This window comes from Falco cherrug, chromosome 3, assembly GCF_023634085.1.
Source record: "Falco cherrug isolate bFalChe1 chromosome 3, bFalChe1.pri, whole genome shotgun sequence".
NCBI lineage: Eukaryota > Metazoa > Chordata > Aves > Falconiformes > Falconidae > Falco > Falco cherrug.
In genome coordinates this window covers 57,922,948-57,939,313 of record NC_073699.1, presented here as the reverse complement: position 1 = coordinate 57,939,313, position 16,366 = coordinate 57,922,948, and the positions used below count along the sequence as shown (strand labels likewise).

Below are 16,366 nucleotides of genomic sequence, written 5' to 3'. Positions count from 1 at the left end.
TTGTGGAGGAGAATTTGCCTGGCCTCCCCTGCATGGAGTTTCAAGCTGCAACCTGCACATCATCAAGGGTGGGGTTTTTCCAAGGTGCCCCAGGGAAGGAAACCCTCCATTTCCACTGAAATAGCCTGGATTCTTGGCACGAAGTGCCCCCCTCCAGCTTCAGGGGATGAGGGACATGGTGACTCCTGCCCTGCCAGCCCAAGCCCCAGCTTTGCCCCCTCAGTGGTGAGAGTGGCTCTGTAGGCGCAGGATTATGAAAAATACTGTGAGTGGTGGATTATGCTATTGTCTTAAGCCTTTAGGAACAGCTCCTCCCCACTTTTCTTTTTTTAACAGTCTGGGAATATGCTGTTTGCCTAAAATGCAAGCTGAAAGTCCCATGTAATTATAGAGCTGCAAGAATCATAGAATCAGAGCAGTTCGGTTGGAGGGCATCTTCAAAGATCATCTAGTCCAACCCCCCTGCAATGAGCAGGGACATCTTCAACTCCATCAGGTTGCTCAGAGCCCCGTCCAGCCTGACCCTGAATGCTTCCAGGGATGGGGCACCACCCTCTGGGAAACCTCTTCCAGTGTTCCACCACCAGCATTTTAAAAAATTCTTACTTTTATTGTCTGAATCTACCCTGTTTTAGTTTAAAACCATAATCCCTTGTGCTAGCGCAACAGGCCCTACTGAAGAGCCTGTCCCCATCTCCCTTACAAGCCCCCTTTAGGCACTGGAAGGCCACAATAAGGTCTCCCCGGAGCCTTCCCTTCTCCAGGCTGAGCAGCCTCAGCTGTCCCAGCTTTCCCTCACAGGAGAGGTGTTCCAGCCCTCTGACCATGTTTGTGTCCCTCCTCCGGACCCGCCCCAGCAGGTCCCTGTCCCTTCCAGTGCCGAGGCCCCAGAGCTGGAACAGCGCTGCGGTGGGGTCTCACCAGAGCGGGGCAGAGGGGCCGAACCGCCTCCCTCGACCCGCTGGCCACGCTTCTTCTGGTGCAGCCCAGGGTACGTTTGGCTGTCTGGGCTGCCAGCGCACGCCGCCGGCTCATGTCCAGCCTTTCATCCACCAGTGCTCCCATGTCCATCTCCACAGGGCTGCCCTCAATCCCTTCATCCCCCAGCCTGTGTTGATACTGGGGGTTGCCCCAAGCCATGTACAGGATCTTGCACTTGGAAAGAAAGGGGCACCAGCTTGAAAATCCCACAGTGTAAAGGTCAGGATAAAATCACAGGAGCTGGCACCACTGGCACCTGCAGGAGTTGCGCAGCTCTTTTAAGACACAAATTCTCAGAACGGGCTTTTGAGGTGTGTCTTTTCCTCTCCAGAGGGTATTTGTGCAGGCCACCAGCTATGTAACAGGACAGTCAGGTTATGGAGGACACTGTAGAAACCTGTGGTGTTGGAGTGGTTTGGAGTCGGTCCATTTATTTATTAATTTATGAATAAAGAAGCTCTGTGTCTTGCCGTATTTACTTGAAATATCGCGTGGCTGTTTTGGCATCTGTCTTGATGCCATGTTTCATGATTTTCCACCTGGCATAGGAAACCTGGCACAAGTTAGGTGAGTACATATCCACCACTTAGATTCCAAGTTTCACTGCTTTAATTGCTTCCTAGTAAATAACCAGAAACCTTTTCAAAACAAGCATAGCTTGCATTTGTTTCTATTTGATTAGAAAACCAGAAGCAAAACTAGCAAATCCTGGAACAAATGACAGCGTTTTGTGCTAAATAATTTTTTCCAGTGGCATTGTAAAAATCTGACAATGAAGTTAGGCAGGCTGTTGCAGTCTGCCTACCTACAAGCCAGCACTGCACCACTGGGGCAAGCAGGATCGTGGCCGTTGTGGAGACAGGGCTTGCGGAGGGAGACACTGCATGTGGGAGGAAGGCTGGCACTCACACTCCCCCTAGACCCAAGTGGAAATGAACTTGTGGCAAGAGACTAAGCAAGAAGGTAGAGGGGCGGGCAGCAGACACAATTTGACGGTATCACCCCTGTTTTACAATATATAGTAAATGTCCTTGGTTTGCCTCGTCAAGAGCTCTTCCCCACAAAGCCTTGGGGGTGGATACGCACACATGAGGGAGCTGTGGCATGAGGAACAGCTCAGTTTGAATGAAGGCAGCAGCATGGCTCTCCCAAACCAGGCACTTCCCAACTGCAACCTAAGGGTTTGGTGCTCCCCTGCAGACCAGTCATGCAATAACCATGAAGTTTGCTCTTTTAGCCACACTTACCCCCCAGAGGTATTTAGGTCACATTTAGGTCCAGCAGCATTTAGGTCACAGAGCCAGAGAGGGGCTGGGGCACCATGCAGTGGCTGAAGCGGCATCTGCTCAGAGAAGCCTCAGCAACCTCACACTAACACCATCCAATAACTTGAGGATGGGCTTGCACCTTTACACGTTAGCTAGGAAAAATGTAGGGCATCTATTTACACTTAGCTCAAGTTATAGCCTTTATAGTGTAAGAATATACTCTAAACTGAGGAAAGATTTGTCTCAAAATAATAATTACAAAAAGCATGAACCAGTCTCAGTTTATACCATTTATAACCATTATAAAGAATGACTACTTTTTGAGGTAGGTTAGTCATGTGGAGCCATTGAAGCATCACTTTTGCTGACTGCAATGAAACCATTCATGGAAGGTCACCGGAATTGTTTTCTTGAAGGGTAGGTTAATAACCGGTAACACCACCCAGAAGAGAAGACAAAAATCTCGCTGTGAATTTTGTGACTGGCTGGATCCAATAATCTCAATGCTATACAAAATTTAATGTTGGCAAAGATGCGACTGCTTTTTAATTGAGTGTGCTAATGTAATATGCTGGGTTTGTGTTAGTGCAAAAGCATATATTTTTCTGCATATTTGAACATAAGTATGTGTTGTGTGCATATGCATGTATATATATGTACCAGCTTATATGCCTGAATTTTAAAATCCTCCCTGTCCTAAGAGATAGGCTTACTTTCCTAATGGCTATCATGCATATTAGTGAAAACCTACCATTTTACGCTTGGGTGCCTGAATTTAAGCACTTACAGCCAGGTTTTTCAAGGCATTTAGTTACTTAAACCTAGAGATGGATTTCTTATGGGATCATCTACTTTCGCTAGTGAGATAGGCACCCGCTGGGAGCTTGTTGCAACTCTGCATGGCTAAGTACCTCTCAGTATTTGATTCCTATCTACACGCTGAATCATAGAATCATAGAATAGTTTGGGTTGGAAGGGATCTTAAAGTTCATCTAGTTCCAACCCCCCTGCCATGGGCAGGGAACTAGATGTATGTAGTTTTCTCAGTCCTCTTTAAATGTAGCTATTAGAATCATAGAATCATTTATATTGGAAAAGACCTTTTAAGGTCATTGAGTCCAGCCATTAATCTAGTGCCGCCAAGTCTGCCGCTAAACCATGTTCATAAGTGCCACATCTACATGTCTTTTAAATACCTCCAGGGGTGGTGACTCAGCCACTTCCCTGAGCAGCCTGTTCCAATGCTTAACAACACTTTTGGTGAAGAAATTTTTCCTAAAACCCAATGTAAACCTCCGGTGGTGCAACTTGAGGCCATTTCCTCTTGTCCTGTCACTTGTTACTTAGGAAAAGAGACCCAACACTCACCTCACTACAACCTCCTTCCAGGTGGTTGTAGAGAGCAGTAAGGTCTCTCCTGGGAGGCCCTTTCTCCAGGCTACAGTTCCCTCAGCCACTCCTCAGTTTTGAAAACAATAGCTCTGAGAAATTTATCATTTGAAGGCTGCAAACTAGGCTTGCAGTCTTCCTTCCAAAATTCAAGGGATGTTACCCCTTTTCAGTTAATCACAGTGGGGAAACCCCCTCCTAACATATGTATTCTCATTTCCTTAGTTACATTTCTTCAGTCATCAGTACATATTTTTTTTGTCAGGGTTAAAAAGGGAACTTTGAATCTTTGTCAAAACTGATCTGCTAACAGAAATACTGCAGCTACCTATGATCCTCCAGCAAAAGCCAAGAAGAGAACACAGAGGCAAATGCTTCTAAAAGTGTTACTCAGCAAAAAAATGCATGTGCATATCCTATTTGAATGTTCAGAGATCTGGTGAAGACTAATATAGTTGAGGAGTCAGGCATTTTGTAAGGTGGTTACTCTGTGTCAAAAAGCAAAGGTATTTAGTCTCCCATTAAAAAACACAGAATAGCAACAACAACAAAAAAAAAAAACCCAAACCAAAAACCAAAAAACCCAGCTCCTCCTCCAGCAAAACCTCTGCTTATCTGGAGCCCAAAAGGAATCTGCAGATGTATACCCCCTGCGTGAGAACAAAGTCTTCAGTCACTGGAATGCAATGCTATAAAAACAAATACTACAAAGCCTAGTAACAGGGGGATGTCTCACTTGCATATTTTTTTGTGACCGTCTTGGTTTGCAGAGAAGGGGGTCCCCAAAGCATGTGAGCCAGCAGGATCTCTTTGTACTAGGTCGCTCTCTGTTTGGCCAGATGTCTTCCCAACAGTGAGACAGAAAAACCAGAGCTCTTATTAAAATAAGGCAGGCAAAGGAATGGGAAAAAGCATGTGTCCAGCAAAATGAGGCACATTGTGTCCCATCTGATATTTATTAGATGTTGATCAAATCAGCAGTGAGAAATTCGCATCGTGTGGAAGTGACCCTGGGTCCCTGGGCTTGGAAGTTAGTGACAAATGTCTGGGAGCAGACCAACATTGAAAACATGTGTACAGGACACAGAGAGGAGTGTGCTGCCCTGGGAGCAACAATAACAAATGCAGAAGAGTTGACTTCAGCTGAGAACCCCTTTTTGCAGGTTTTACATATGTTCTATCAATGGAATGAGCATGTAGGGTCTTCCCCTGTACATTTACCCTACAGCTTTCTAAATGAGTGGTTACACATCTCCTGGAAGAGCATGGCATTTTATGTAAACCATGAAAGCAAGTAGTCGAGTGGATAAAACTGGGAAAGTTTTGTCAAGTCAAATCCCAAGCATGTGCTCCTTCAAGCCTTGACTCTCAGCTCTTGCGACAAACCTGTATGATTTTATGCCAGCCTGCTGGGTTTTGTGTGATCATAATGAGCATTTGAAACCATCTCCCATCTGTTGTTGTGTAATGTTTTGAGTATCACATCTTTTCAGAGCAATCCTTCAATAAAAATAAAGGCCCTCACCCTGCAGACAAAATGTGTCTCCTGTATCAGAACAATCTTGTTTGGCCTTGGTCCTTGAACAGGGTAGTGAGGGAAGGGCAATTTGAAGCTGTGCTGCATGCTTGGGGAGGTCCTGAAGCCCTGATTACACTGTAATTCATCCCCGTACAGAGAGGATTGAATTCCTGGCTTTTACCTTTGCTCGTAGCCTGGTTTATTTAACTGCACAGAAAGACATCAGAATGAGCCTTCCAAATCTTTTCTTCAAGAAACCTTTATCTTTAGTAATTTCTATATGTTTTGTAAACTAAAAGGTCAGCTGTTACTAGCAGCAGAGTTAAGAACTATGTATTTGCAGTAAAGAGTAAATTTAGTAGCTCTGAAAGACTTTACTGTGTCTGTCTCTGTTAGAGCTCCCTGGCTTTTTACTCCATCCCTGGACCCGGGACATGTTATATGAGGGTAGCAGGGGTTCGGTGGCAGCCAGGTGCAATTTTAAGCTGACAGACAGAAAGCACCAGCAGGCAATGCAATACACAGTTCCAGCCTAGCTTAGTTAATGGAGTCACTCTAGCCTGTATGGTCTCTTTAGTACACTGTGTTTATGTTATTGATACCAATAGTGGTGGGCTGTTAAAGGATGGAAAGGTCTGGCTTTTGTTGGGGTGCTATTCTGATGTCAGTTTGAAAAGTAAAAGTTCCAAAAAGCCAAAGCGCTGTTTTATTGAACCAGCGATAGCAAGGACTGAGAGAAGTGAAACAAGATCCTTACGAAGCACTGGAACATAGGTGTTGCTAGATGCCAGACTGCAATATATCCAGTGACATCAGCACAGTTTCAGCTCATTACGCTACACAGGAAGCTGGAGTACAGTGATGGAAAGCAGATCATGTAATAAAATAAGTAATCTTAATATGAGACTGTAATCAAATGAAACTTTTCTCTGTGCAGTTGCTGTCAAAGGTTTTGGTTTTATTTCTGCCTTTCTCTGTGCTTTGTACCTCTGCAGTCTATCAGTCTTCCCAGTTACGGATCTGGTCCTGCTTCCATTAACATCAATATAGGGAGGATCAAGCTTTCTGTTAACTGTGTATTTAGAAGGTGAATGTGATGTGCTTTTTGCCCCAAGCGTCTCATGCTTTTTGATATGTGGGATGTTCAGAGACTTACAGGATTGGAATCTGAATTTAAAATCCTTCAGAGGAGGAACCTTGCATTCAGCGCACAGGGGCTCAATGTACCCATTAGTATACCAGCTAAGAGCAGCAAAATGGTGCTCCAGATACCATGAGTTCCCGCTGTGAAATAATTTCAGTGTCTGAATACCTACTGCAAACCTTTAGAAAACTGCACTCTCCCTTTCTGGCTTGCTCAGCAAACAGAGCTTCCCCACTAGCGAACTCCTTGAGACTGTCAACCAAACAAAGAAAAACAGCCCACACATCAGGACCCATAAGCAAACTTGGCTATGGAATTCTGGACACTTGCATCTTTTCTTTAGTGGTGCAGGAGTTTTCAGCCTTCCAAATCCAGGCCATCAGTAAGTGGGCTATGCAACTGCCTGTCTGTGCCAGCTCCCTTCCTTCCCACCTACTCAGGCAGGAGAGAAGCCTTTCCCCTTTGGAGTTTCTGTTCCTGGGTTTATGCTTACAAGTCTTTGTCTCATTTTCCCCTAATGTTCCTGAAAAAATAACCATATGTTCCCAACTAATCTTATGCTTAAATGCCAAAGAACCCAAATCTATGACATCTCTTTCACCACATGACAACAGAAGGTGATGTCATAGCTGAAAAGTTTAGAAAAAACATGTAAGACGTAAGGTGGAAAGTGGGCTGACCTGTGAGAGATGCGTTTCTGCCTTAGCCACAGCTACTATATGTGCAGAGGGAATTGAGGAAAATGCCTTGTCAAATAAACTTTGTATAAATCCTCTTCCTGAGTTGTTCCAATATGGTAATCCCTGCTTCAAGTACCATGAGCTTAGGGAAGTCACTGGAAAATACTGTTATTTGTGAGAGAAGTACAGTCGACTTAACTTGGTATGTCCATCATCCATCCTCTGTGAACCCAGGACAAGTGGCCCGTGTTTTTCTCTGAAAAAATGGAAAATAAAAAACTACTCTGAAGAAGGTCGTGAGTTGGGAAAAGTAAAATCAGCTGTGGGTTAGGCCTCAGGGGAAATACAAGCTACTCGTAAAAAGCTACGGAACAAGTTTTGATTAGTTAAGTAATCTGGTACCTAGAATTTATTAGAGCTTAAAGGTTTCCTGTGGGACTCCCCTAATAGTATACAAATAGTGTAAATTATCAAAGAAATGTGTTTTCTGACATACACAGAAAGCTACATTAATCCTGGCCTGCTTAACGTATATCAGAAGGAGGGATAAATCCCTCCCATTCATCCCAGTGCGGTGGTCCAGTTTTCATTTTTTTACACGCTTCTGTTTCTGATTAATTTCTTGGTAATTTAATCAATGCTTCCAACACTTTCAAGCTGTTCCTGAGGAGCACGTAGGGAGAAGAGGAATATTGGCTTCCCCAATAGACTCAAAGATACCAAACCATTCTGCAGAAAGCTCAAATATAAAATAGTAAAGGCCTGTTTTCTCTCATCAACTTGCGGACCTTTCTTCTTAAACTTGTTCACAAGGGAAAATTCACCAGCATTTTTCTGTTGGTATAGATGTACCGCTAGCTTTACCAGTATAGCACCCCTTCTTTTCTGTGGAAATAGTATTCTCCAACCCCTCCCCGACTCAAATAAGAAAAAAGGTCTCTCTCATTATGGAAAGCAAGTGTTCACATGGTAATCATTTGTGGTAATGGTTACAAAGCAGGACCAGTACTCCTACCAGGTTTTCACAATGCTATTTTATTTCTGTAATTTCCTCCTGCCAGAGCATTTGCTGTCTTCTGTTGCCCCTATAGGGAGACTGGCTGCTAAGAAGGAGCTGCTGCGGTGTGATGCCTGACAGAGGAGGTGCTAATAAACATTTGACTTCCGAAGCTCACCATAGTCTTGTTAGCATAATCAGAAAATAGTCCTGTCTCTCAGGAAAGCCGCAGGTTTTCCAGTGAAGCAGAACCTGCTTCTCTTCCACACACTAAAATCCCAAAGTGATTGTATCACTAAGCTGATGCTTTAACGGCTGTGGAGGCTCTCCTGGTAGAATTGGCAGATAGGCACCCATATATCATCTGCTTACATAAATAATTTGTTCTTTAGAAAATGGAGGAGAGGAAATGGGGAGATAAAATCAGCAATGTGTTCTTTGCCATTGTTTTAAAAATCTGTAAATCTTCTTTTGCAGGTATTCAGGAGGGGACTCAATGTACCAAATGTAAAAATAACTGGGCACTGAAGTTTTCCATCATCTTATTATATATTTTATGTGCCCTGTTAACAATCACAGTAGCCATTCTGGGATACAAAGGTATGTATGTGTCAAGCCCAACATTTCACTTTCAGCCAGGCATCCAAGCGCATTTCCTCATACTAGATAGATAGGCAATTTATCACATTTCACTTTCAATATCAATACCTTGGCAATGCTGGCTTTTTGTACGCACATAACAACAAACTGCAACCATTGGTTTTCACTTTCTAACAATTAAGTTTTGAAACTAGATTAGACATTTGAAAGAAAAGAAAGAAGTTAGAACAAACTGATCATTCTTCTACCATGAAGGAGTACTAACTGGAAGACTCAAAGCTCTGTAACATGTGCTATACCTTGCACACCTTTCCAGAATGTCCTTCTTAATGGGAGAGCCAGGAAGCCAGCAATAGTCTTACTAATATAATACTTATCGCAGGAACAAAGTGCAGGATCAATATTACTTTGGACTACCTGGAAAAAAGATTGAACCAGGGGGTGCCAACGTATTATCTAGAATTATTTTGATGAACAAAGTTGCTTAGACACTTTTGACAGTAATTTCAAAGATTCTGGTAGTTGGGCAACCCAGTAATGGAGAAAATTTCTTTTGTGCAAGTCATGGGCACATTGGAAAGCACAGCCTAAAATCCCCATACATCCTCAGCACCAATTAACTGTGGTCACTTAGGCATTCTTATGAATGTTTTAAGGTAAATGCCTGCTTGTTGTGCAGTCACAGCTATAGTAAGTTAAATAAGACGTGAGTTTCTGGTAAGAAAAAGAAAGTGAATAACATCATTGTGAATATTATAACAGGACATCGCAGCATGTTGTGGAGAAAACCAAGCTAGCTTTAAACTAGCTGCTCAAGTATGGCTTTGAGAGTAGCATCAAAACCTCTCCAAGAAGCTGGGTAAATACTCATGTGATTAGCATGCAGTGCATCCTGTGGCGCCAACAGCTGCACTCGTAGCAGAGCTGACATCACCTCTGGTCCTTTGCCAGCGAAAGAAAAGGAAATTGTAGAAATAGAAAGGGATAAATACTTATTTAAGATGTTTTCTTACAGTTTTGAGTGGGAAGAAAATTAAAACTGCTTGGTTTACATGGAAGATTTAGCCAGGGAATTGAAAGAATATGAAGGACAGATAGAGACATATAGGTATTCCTTTTCCATGATAAAGCAGGTGGAATGTGGCAAATTAAAATCAAATGTAAAGAAATGCAATACATATGTAATTGGTCGGACATTCTCCTGAAGGATGTGTAACTGGTCTTTGCAAGGCAGATTTTGGTGAAAAAAACACTTTCCAGGATTCAAAAACTTTTTGTTGATCTATAAAGATAAGATCGTTTGGTTATGTGGACTAGGGGAGGACAAACTTAGGCCCTTTGCAGATATAAATCTGCAGAGATCTGCTTACAGCAGATGAAGATGGGATCCTTCCAGGCTGTAACCTGGCCACTAAATGCCTGGGATTTAGCGGAATTTTCCTCAAGAGAGTTTTATACAAGGCTGTCACTTCTGGGGCTCACCAGAAGACTCAGACCCCACTTGGCATCAGAAACAGTGTATCAGGTTGGGGGGACCATTGTTTTATGTCTTGCTTTGGCAAGTATTTGTTTATGTGTGTGTAGGAAACAATAGTAATAAGGAAACTGTCCAAGAGATCTCTTTGGGAGAGAGGGTTTCTCTTCCTCATTTCAATCCACAGTTTGCAAGCTTCTTTCTCCATGGGAGCCTCTAGCACCGTCTTTTCCCCAAGCTTTGCTCTTGAGGCCCCGTTTTTGCTACACTCATTTCTAAATCTCCTTCTTGTACTGAGTAGTCTTCAGTGCCTGACCAGGATCTAGTCTTTCTGTCATAGCAATATGAAGCCACATCTATCCAGGGCAAGGACAAAAGAATTTCCTCCCCCACAAAAAAAATGGGAAGAAGATTATGGGAAGGTAGATAATGCACATCTTGCTGACAGACCTTAAGACATCTTGGTGACCACGGCTCCACCACCCACTGACTTGGTGACTGCTCCACTTGAATGCCAAGGGGAAGAGGCATACACTAGAGTAAAGTTCTGTATAGTCCAGGGTATCCGTTTTGTAACACCAAGCAGCAAATAGTCGTATGTCAGGTATTAGTTTTGCTCTTTGTACCTGCAGCTTAAAAGCTTTGTCTCCACGGTGCCTAAGCTCTAATTTGTAAGGAAAACATGAGTAAGACAAAACCCCAGCTGACGGTCCATATTCAAAGGAATTATTGCAGTATTTTTTATCATTGGGAAGGAGCTGGACCTTAAAGGAGGAACAAAACTCAACATTTTATAGACCCCTTGAACTCTTCTCTCTACATCAGAGTTTGGCTTGTATTTTTGATTGCAACATGACACTAAAAGAAGGCATTCTGCTGGCATTGGGGATTCTTTCAGTCTCTTAGCTAAGTTTCCATTAGATTTGCCTCCCACACTTAGGTTTATAAAGCCCAAAACTACTTTTAAAACTTTCATTTCTTACATGGTATTTTGATATCCTTTGTGATTTAAAATATTAAAACTACTAATCAGTGGATTAAATATGGCAGGCAAAAAAATAACTCAATGGGAGGCAAAGTCAACATAGAACAAACCTCCAAACTGGTGGTAAAAATTGCATAGTATGTTGAAGAAACCTGAAACCAAAACATGAATTAAACATCAAGGTCACGAAGGAATAGCAAGCCAGGTTTACTATTAGTTTGCTTTGAGAAAACATGAAATTATTGTTAAAGACATTTATAAAGCAATCTGTAATTTTTTACACATACTTTCTTAAACTAAATGCAGTATGCAAAGCTGTAGTTTTTCTGATACCAAGCAGTGTTGAATTATCCTATTGAAGGTGAATGCTTTTCCTGTGACTCACTCCAGTGAGGGAAGCATGTTCTCAGCTTGAATTTCTGGTAGTTCTTATTATCTGGTCAGTCCTTGTTTATAAGTTTCTTCACTAATGCCCACCATGACATTCATCTACTTCTTTTATCTGTCTCCCAGACAGAGTTTGCCTGCCATTGCCTAGGGCCAACATCTCCTGATGAGATGGCACATTTTGTCCCTGCTTCTGAAATAGTGGCTGAGACGCAGACAGTCCTCACTGTTCCAGTCAGCAACTGCTTGAAAATTTGACCTCTTTTGGACTGTCATTACCACATTTTCCACAGTGACCTTGTCAGAAAGTGAGATGACAATATAGAGAGATCTGACCAAGCTGAGAATTAAGGTGAAGCTATCCCAGAAGCAAGCTTAAGGCAAAGACAGACTTTGCATTTTTGAGAGCAGCGGAGTGGCCTTCATAAGGGATATTACAGCTAATCTGCCTGTTTTGCCTTTGCCTTTTACTGGAGAAGATTGGAAGCGGCTGTTCAAGCCTGAGACACTCCCCAGAGGTTGACTGCTGAGAGTGCTCCACATGCTCACCTACCGCTGAAGGCTCCATCTAGAGATGGTGGTGGGAGCTACTGCCAGGGAAGGAAAGGCGTTCACAGTAACAGGACATCCATCTATATAACCCATTTTGACCTCAAGAGCAGCAAAAACTACTTTGGCCACAGCTCTCTACTTACTCTTCCTAGAGTTCATCCTTTCCACTTGCGGGGCAGTAGCAAGAAAGTAAATAAGCTACAGATAGCTTGTGGAAGGAGTTTGGGCAGGACATCAAGTCCCCCAGGCCCACAGTTTGTTTGACTGTGGAGGCTGAGATCCTGCCCTTGTATAAAGCAAATGTATGTGTTGATTTGTCTATGAGATGACAAAGTTCAATTTAACCTGCATCGCTGGGAATCCTTAAGCTAACCCTGTATTCACGTTTGCAAATACCTTTACTGTTTCTGCTGCTGGATCTGGGTGGTTTGAACTTGACTCTGGTTCTCTCTCCTCTACACTTCACACACAACAGGACTGACTTGCCCTCTGAGGGGAAACAGAATTAAAATAAAGGAAATAGCTTGCCTGATATAGCTAATTCTGCACTTCACATCAGTTAATCTGGGTAAGTCGTTGCCAGTTTAGTGTCAAATAGCCAAAAGTATATACCTTCTATATTTGAAAGCAGACTTCTCTTTCCAGCTTCTCTAAAACAGCATCTTCCAGCTAAGTGTTTGGCTTCCAGTTACGCACTGAAATGAAAAACTGTTACTCTCTGTAGGAGACAAGCTGCTGGGGACTGAAAGACCTTTTAACAGTGCTCATTAGTGATCTTTCAGACACAGTCCAGGCACAGTCTTCCCCACATATCATGGCCAATTGTCAATAATACCATTAAGGCTTCTGATTAAAGTCCTGCTTCAATAAGTTTTTGGGGTGTTCCACATAAAGAATGTCCATAGCTACTGTCCAGCTTTGGTCTTTTTATTGTGGGGTGGTGTTTTTTTGTTTTTTTTTTTACTTTTGGCAATGAAAATATCATACACTGTGTATCTTTAATTCCACCCAATCTCATCTAACTGCCAGTACAGGCTACTATGTATTGATAGGATTTCTACTGTTTTCATTTGCTTTGGACTTTTCAGGGAAATATTTTAGCCCAAGTTTCCAGTGTTAGATTTCATTCAACCATGAAAATACTCTTGTTGTTATAGGACAGTATAAAATCTCAGTTTTACAAAATTCAGATCTGAAGTACAAACTGGCATTCATTTGAGCAGCAAAAGGAAGAAACTACATTTTCCTTTCATTATTGATAATATATATTCATTTGCCAACTCCAAGTGTATTTGTATGACTGGAGAAAACAGGTGAATATTACACTAAATCTGAATTAACAAGACCCATAGGTGATGTGACATTGCCAGTCAAGGCAAATGTCCAGCACTAACACTTGAAGTGGGCCTGCTTTTTAAATCCAGATGCTTTCACAAGGTCCTCTCTAAGTGCCCAGAGTGAGCCAAGTCCTTCACAGTGACCATCCAGAAACAAATCAGACCACAGACTGAACAAGGAGCTACCTAGAGCTAGCCAGAAGGAAAAGCCAGGTATGGCCCCCACACTCACTGCATGTGGTGTGTAGGTGTATACATTCATCAGTGGAGTGTCAAAAGTAACTTTTGTTACTTTTGTAACTTTTGTTACTTGCAGTAACAGACTGCAAATGTTACAAAAAAAGGACCTTTGCTGGTCTGGGCTCCAGCCTGGAAGACAGTTGGGCAGGACAAACAGAGTCAACTCTGGATTCATTTAGGAAAAATGGCATACAGCATTCTGACAAGTAATGTTAATGAGCAGAAGAACCAGTGAAAAATTAGTACTATACTGGGGGGAGAAATGCTTTCTAAAGCAGAAGGTATTGGGCAATGGTTACCCTGAAAAAGCAAAGCTATTATTGTAGCCTGGATCTGCTGTTGAGCAAGCAGTTTGCCATCATCTGAAATACAGAAAGCCATACTCTGACTCCATCTGTGCACACACAGTAAAGTCCCTGTTTTGCTGGCTTGTTAGCAGTATAGAAAGGAGCAGACAGGTAATTCACCAAAGGGTGTCTGGTCTCTCTGAAAACCTTGAGACTTTTTCCCTGTTGTAGCTCCATTCACCTCAGTGCAGCTGCACCAGAGATAATCTTGGTCTGCTTTTTCTCCTGTTGGTTTTTAGGAAGCAATAGAGGCCTGCTGTGCAGCTGTGGCACCCAGAGTCAGAAAAACAAGGGCAAAAGTTAATAAAAAAGGAGCACTTGGTGGACTACACTTCAAAGGTCTGGGATTCCTGTAGTTGCTCATGAGCAGCAAAAGATCCCCTGAATTTCCGCTTCTAGTAAAAACCCAAATCTTTACATAGCAACAACTTCTATGAGGCTATTTCCTAGCTGCAGATTATCTCACAGACAGAAAGAGTAGCAGTCTCAAGACAGGGGAAGCACCTTGTTTCTTCTGTTTGAAAGCAGAATCTGGCACAATAAGTTGTGTAGCCTCTCTTACAGTTTGTTAAGATCCATTCTGTTCCCAGTGTAGCAAAAGGGCTAAACAATCTCGTGATGAAAAGAACTTTCTGCCCCTGGCTGTGGCTTGAATGCAAAAGCCTATTAGACAAGGTTTGGTATGGAACTTGGAGGCTGCCTCTAACTTTGCAAACATTTCATTTTTTGACACTGGAAACCACCTCAGGTACTTTATTTATTGCTCTGCTTTTTCTGTCTCCGTATTGCATCAAACAATCAGATCGTCTCAGTGACAAGAAAACTACCCAGACATCACAACATACAGACCACATCAGCCATAAATCTGACCTTGCTAAATGACCATTCTTTCAATGTTAATGAGGCAGAATGGTTTCAGGACTGTTTTGAGTGATCTGAACCATTATCAAGATGTTTAAAAGTCGATCCTCAAAACATCTAGTAATTATATCTTCAAACTGCTATCTCAGCCCAAAGTTTGCTGTCCAGGTGGCAATTGCTAATGATCAAAAGGCACATGAAAAAGAAGTGTTCTTTTTAAGGATAAGTGACTCATAGCAAAATAAGGGGAAGTCTTCTCTCATGCCTCTGAGCATTTAGCAATCAGTCTGCCTTTGCCACACAGCACTGTGCTTGGAGCATGGAAATACTGTTAAAAGGACTTGGTTCATGAGGAAAACCCACAGAGAGGGGGTTCCTTATTCAGGTGAGAGATTCCTCATGAGCAAAGAAATGTTTGTCGACTGTTGGCAGACTGAAGAACCGGAAGAATGCTGGGTCCCACCAGCAGATAAGAGCTCATCCTTCCAGCATTCCACAGAGCAACAGCAGAGTGCAGTGGCAAATGAAGCAATTTTAAGGTGGTTTCTTTTTTTGATGGCAATGGTGCTGGTTTTGTTTGCTTTCTTGTTTACTAGACTTTTTTCATAATTTCACTTTTCTTCTTACCATAACATACTGTTCTCTTTCCCCTAGTTGTAGAAAAAATGGACAACGTGACAGGTGGTCTGGAAACATCCCACAGAAGATATACAGAAAAGCTTACAGAGGTGGAGAGTGATCTGAAGAAACTAGGTAATCTACACACAAGCAAAGCCCCTTTGTATTATGGCTTTGGAGTGTTCTACTGGCAGATAGTAGCAGGAAATTTGTCTGAAAAATCTGTGGCTGTGACAAGGTACAGCATTTCTATTCCAGTTTTTCAAGTACTTGGGAAAGCTCTTAAAAATAGTTAAGATCATCTCTACTCAGGTCAGCATTTTAAGCATACTTCAATATTTACGGTTCCCACTGAAGTCACTCTGAAATCATTTATACTAAAACAGACACTTAAAGGTTGTCTTCACAAATAGTCTTCTCTGAGGTAGAGATGTAAAACATAGCAGAAGCTGTTGCACAGCACAAGAGGTTCTACATAAAATGGTATCTTGTCACCCAGTCATCTTGATGCTGTTTTAGCAATTAAGATTCAAAACTGAAGGCCATCTGAAGGGGCTCACAAACAATCAGATGTTCAAAACTCATGTCTGAGGCAAGTTGATTCCTTCCATAAAATGTTTCCTAATCATCTGAGGGAATACAGGACACAAGGTTGTTACGAGTTCGGGTCTCCCAAGTGCTATCACAGGTTTCAATTTGCAGGAAGATGGACAAAAATCATAGATAAGGATTCTACTCACTATGTGTACATTTTTACCTTTCTTCCTTGTCTGCAAAGGAAACAGCCTTTATTTCCAATTTATGTATGCATAGACATATTTTATAGAATTTGTATTTTTATATATATTAATATACACATACATGCATGTGCTTCTTGAAATAAGTGGTTTGGCTTCATAAAACATATATTGAGATGTGTAATTCTAGGAAAAATTGCTTGCAGCTTGATCATAATTTTTTACAACTTTTTCCCCTCAAAAATAGCTG

At 42.2% G+C, this 16,366-nt stretch overlaps 1 protein-coding gene across 1 annotated transcript in view; it reads left to right on the top strand.

Moving 5' to 3' along the window:
* The window catches only part of COLEC12 (collectin subfamily member 12), a 102,079-nt gene that overhangs the window by 72,624 nt on the left and 13,089 nt on the right, over positions 1-16,366 (top strand). Inside the window, exons 3-4 of the mRNA XM_055705064.1 lie at positions 8,456-8,578; positions 15,416-15,514. Of these exons, the coding sequence (XP_055561039.1) occupies positions 8,456-8,578; positions 15,416-15,514 (222 nt within the window). The remainder of the gene's footprint in view (positions 1-8,455; positions 8,579-15,415; positions 15,515-16,366) is intronic.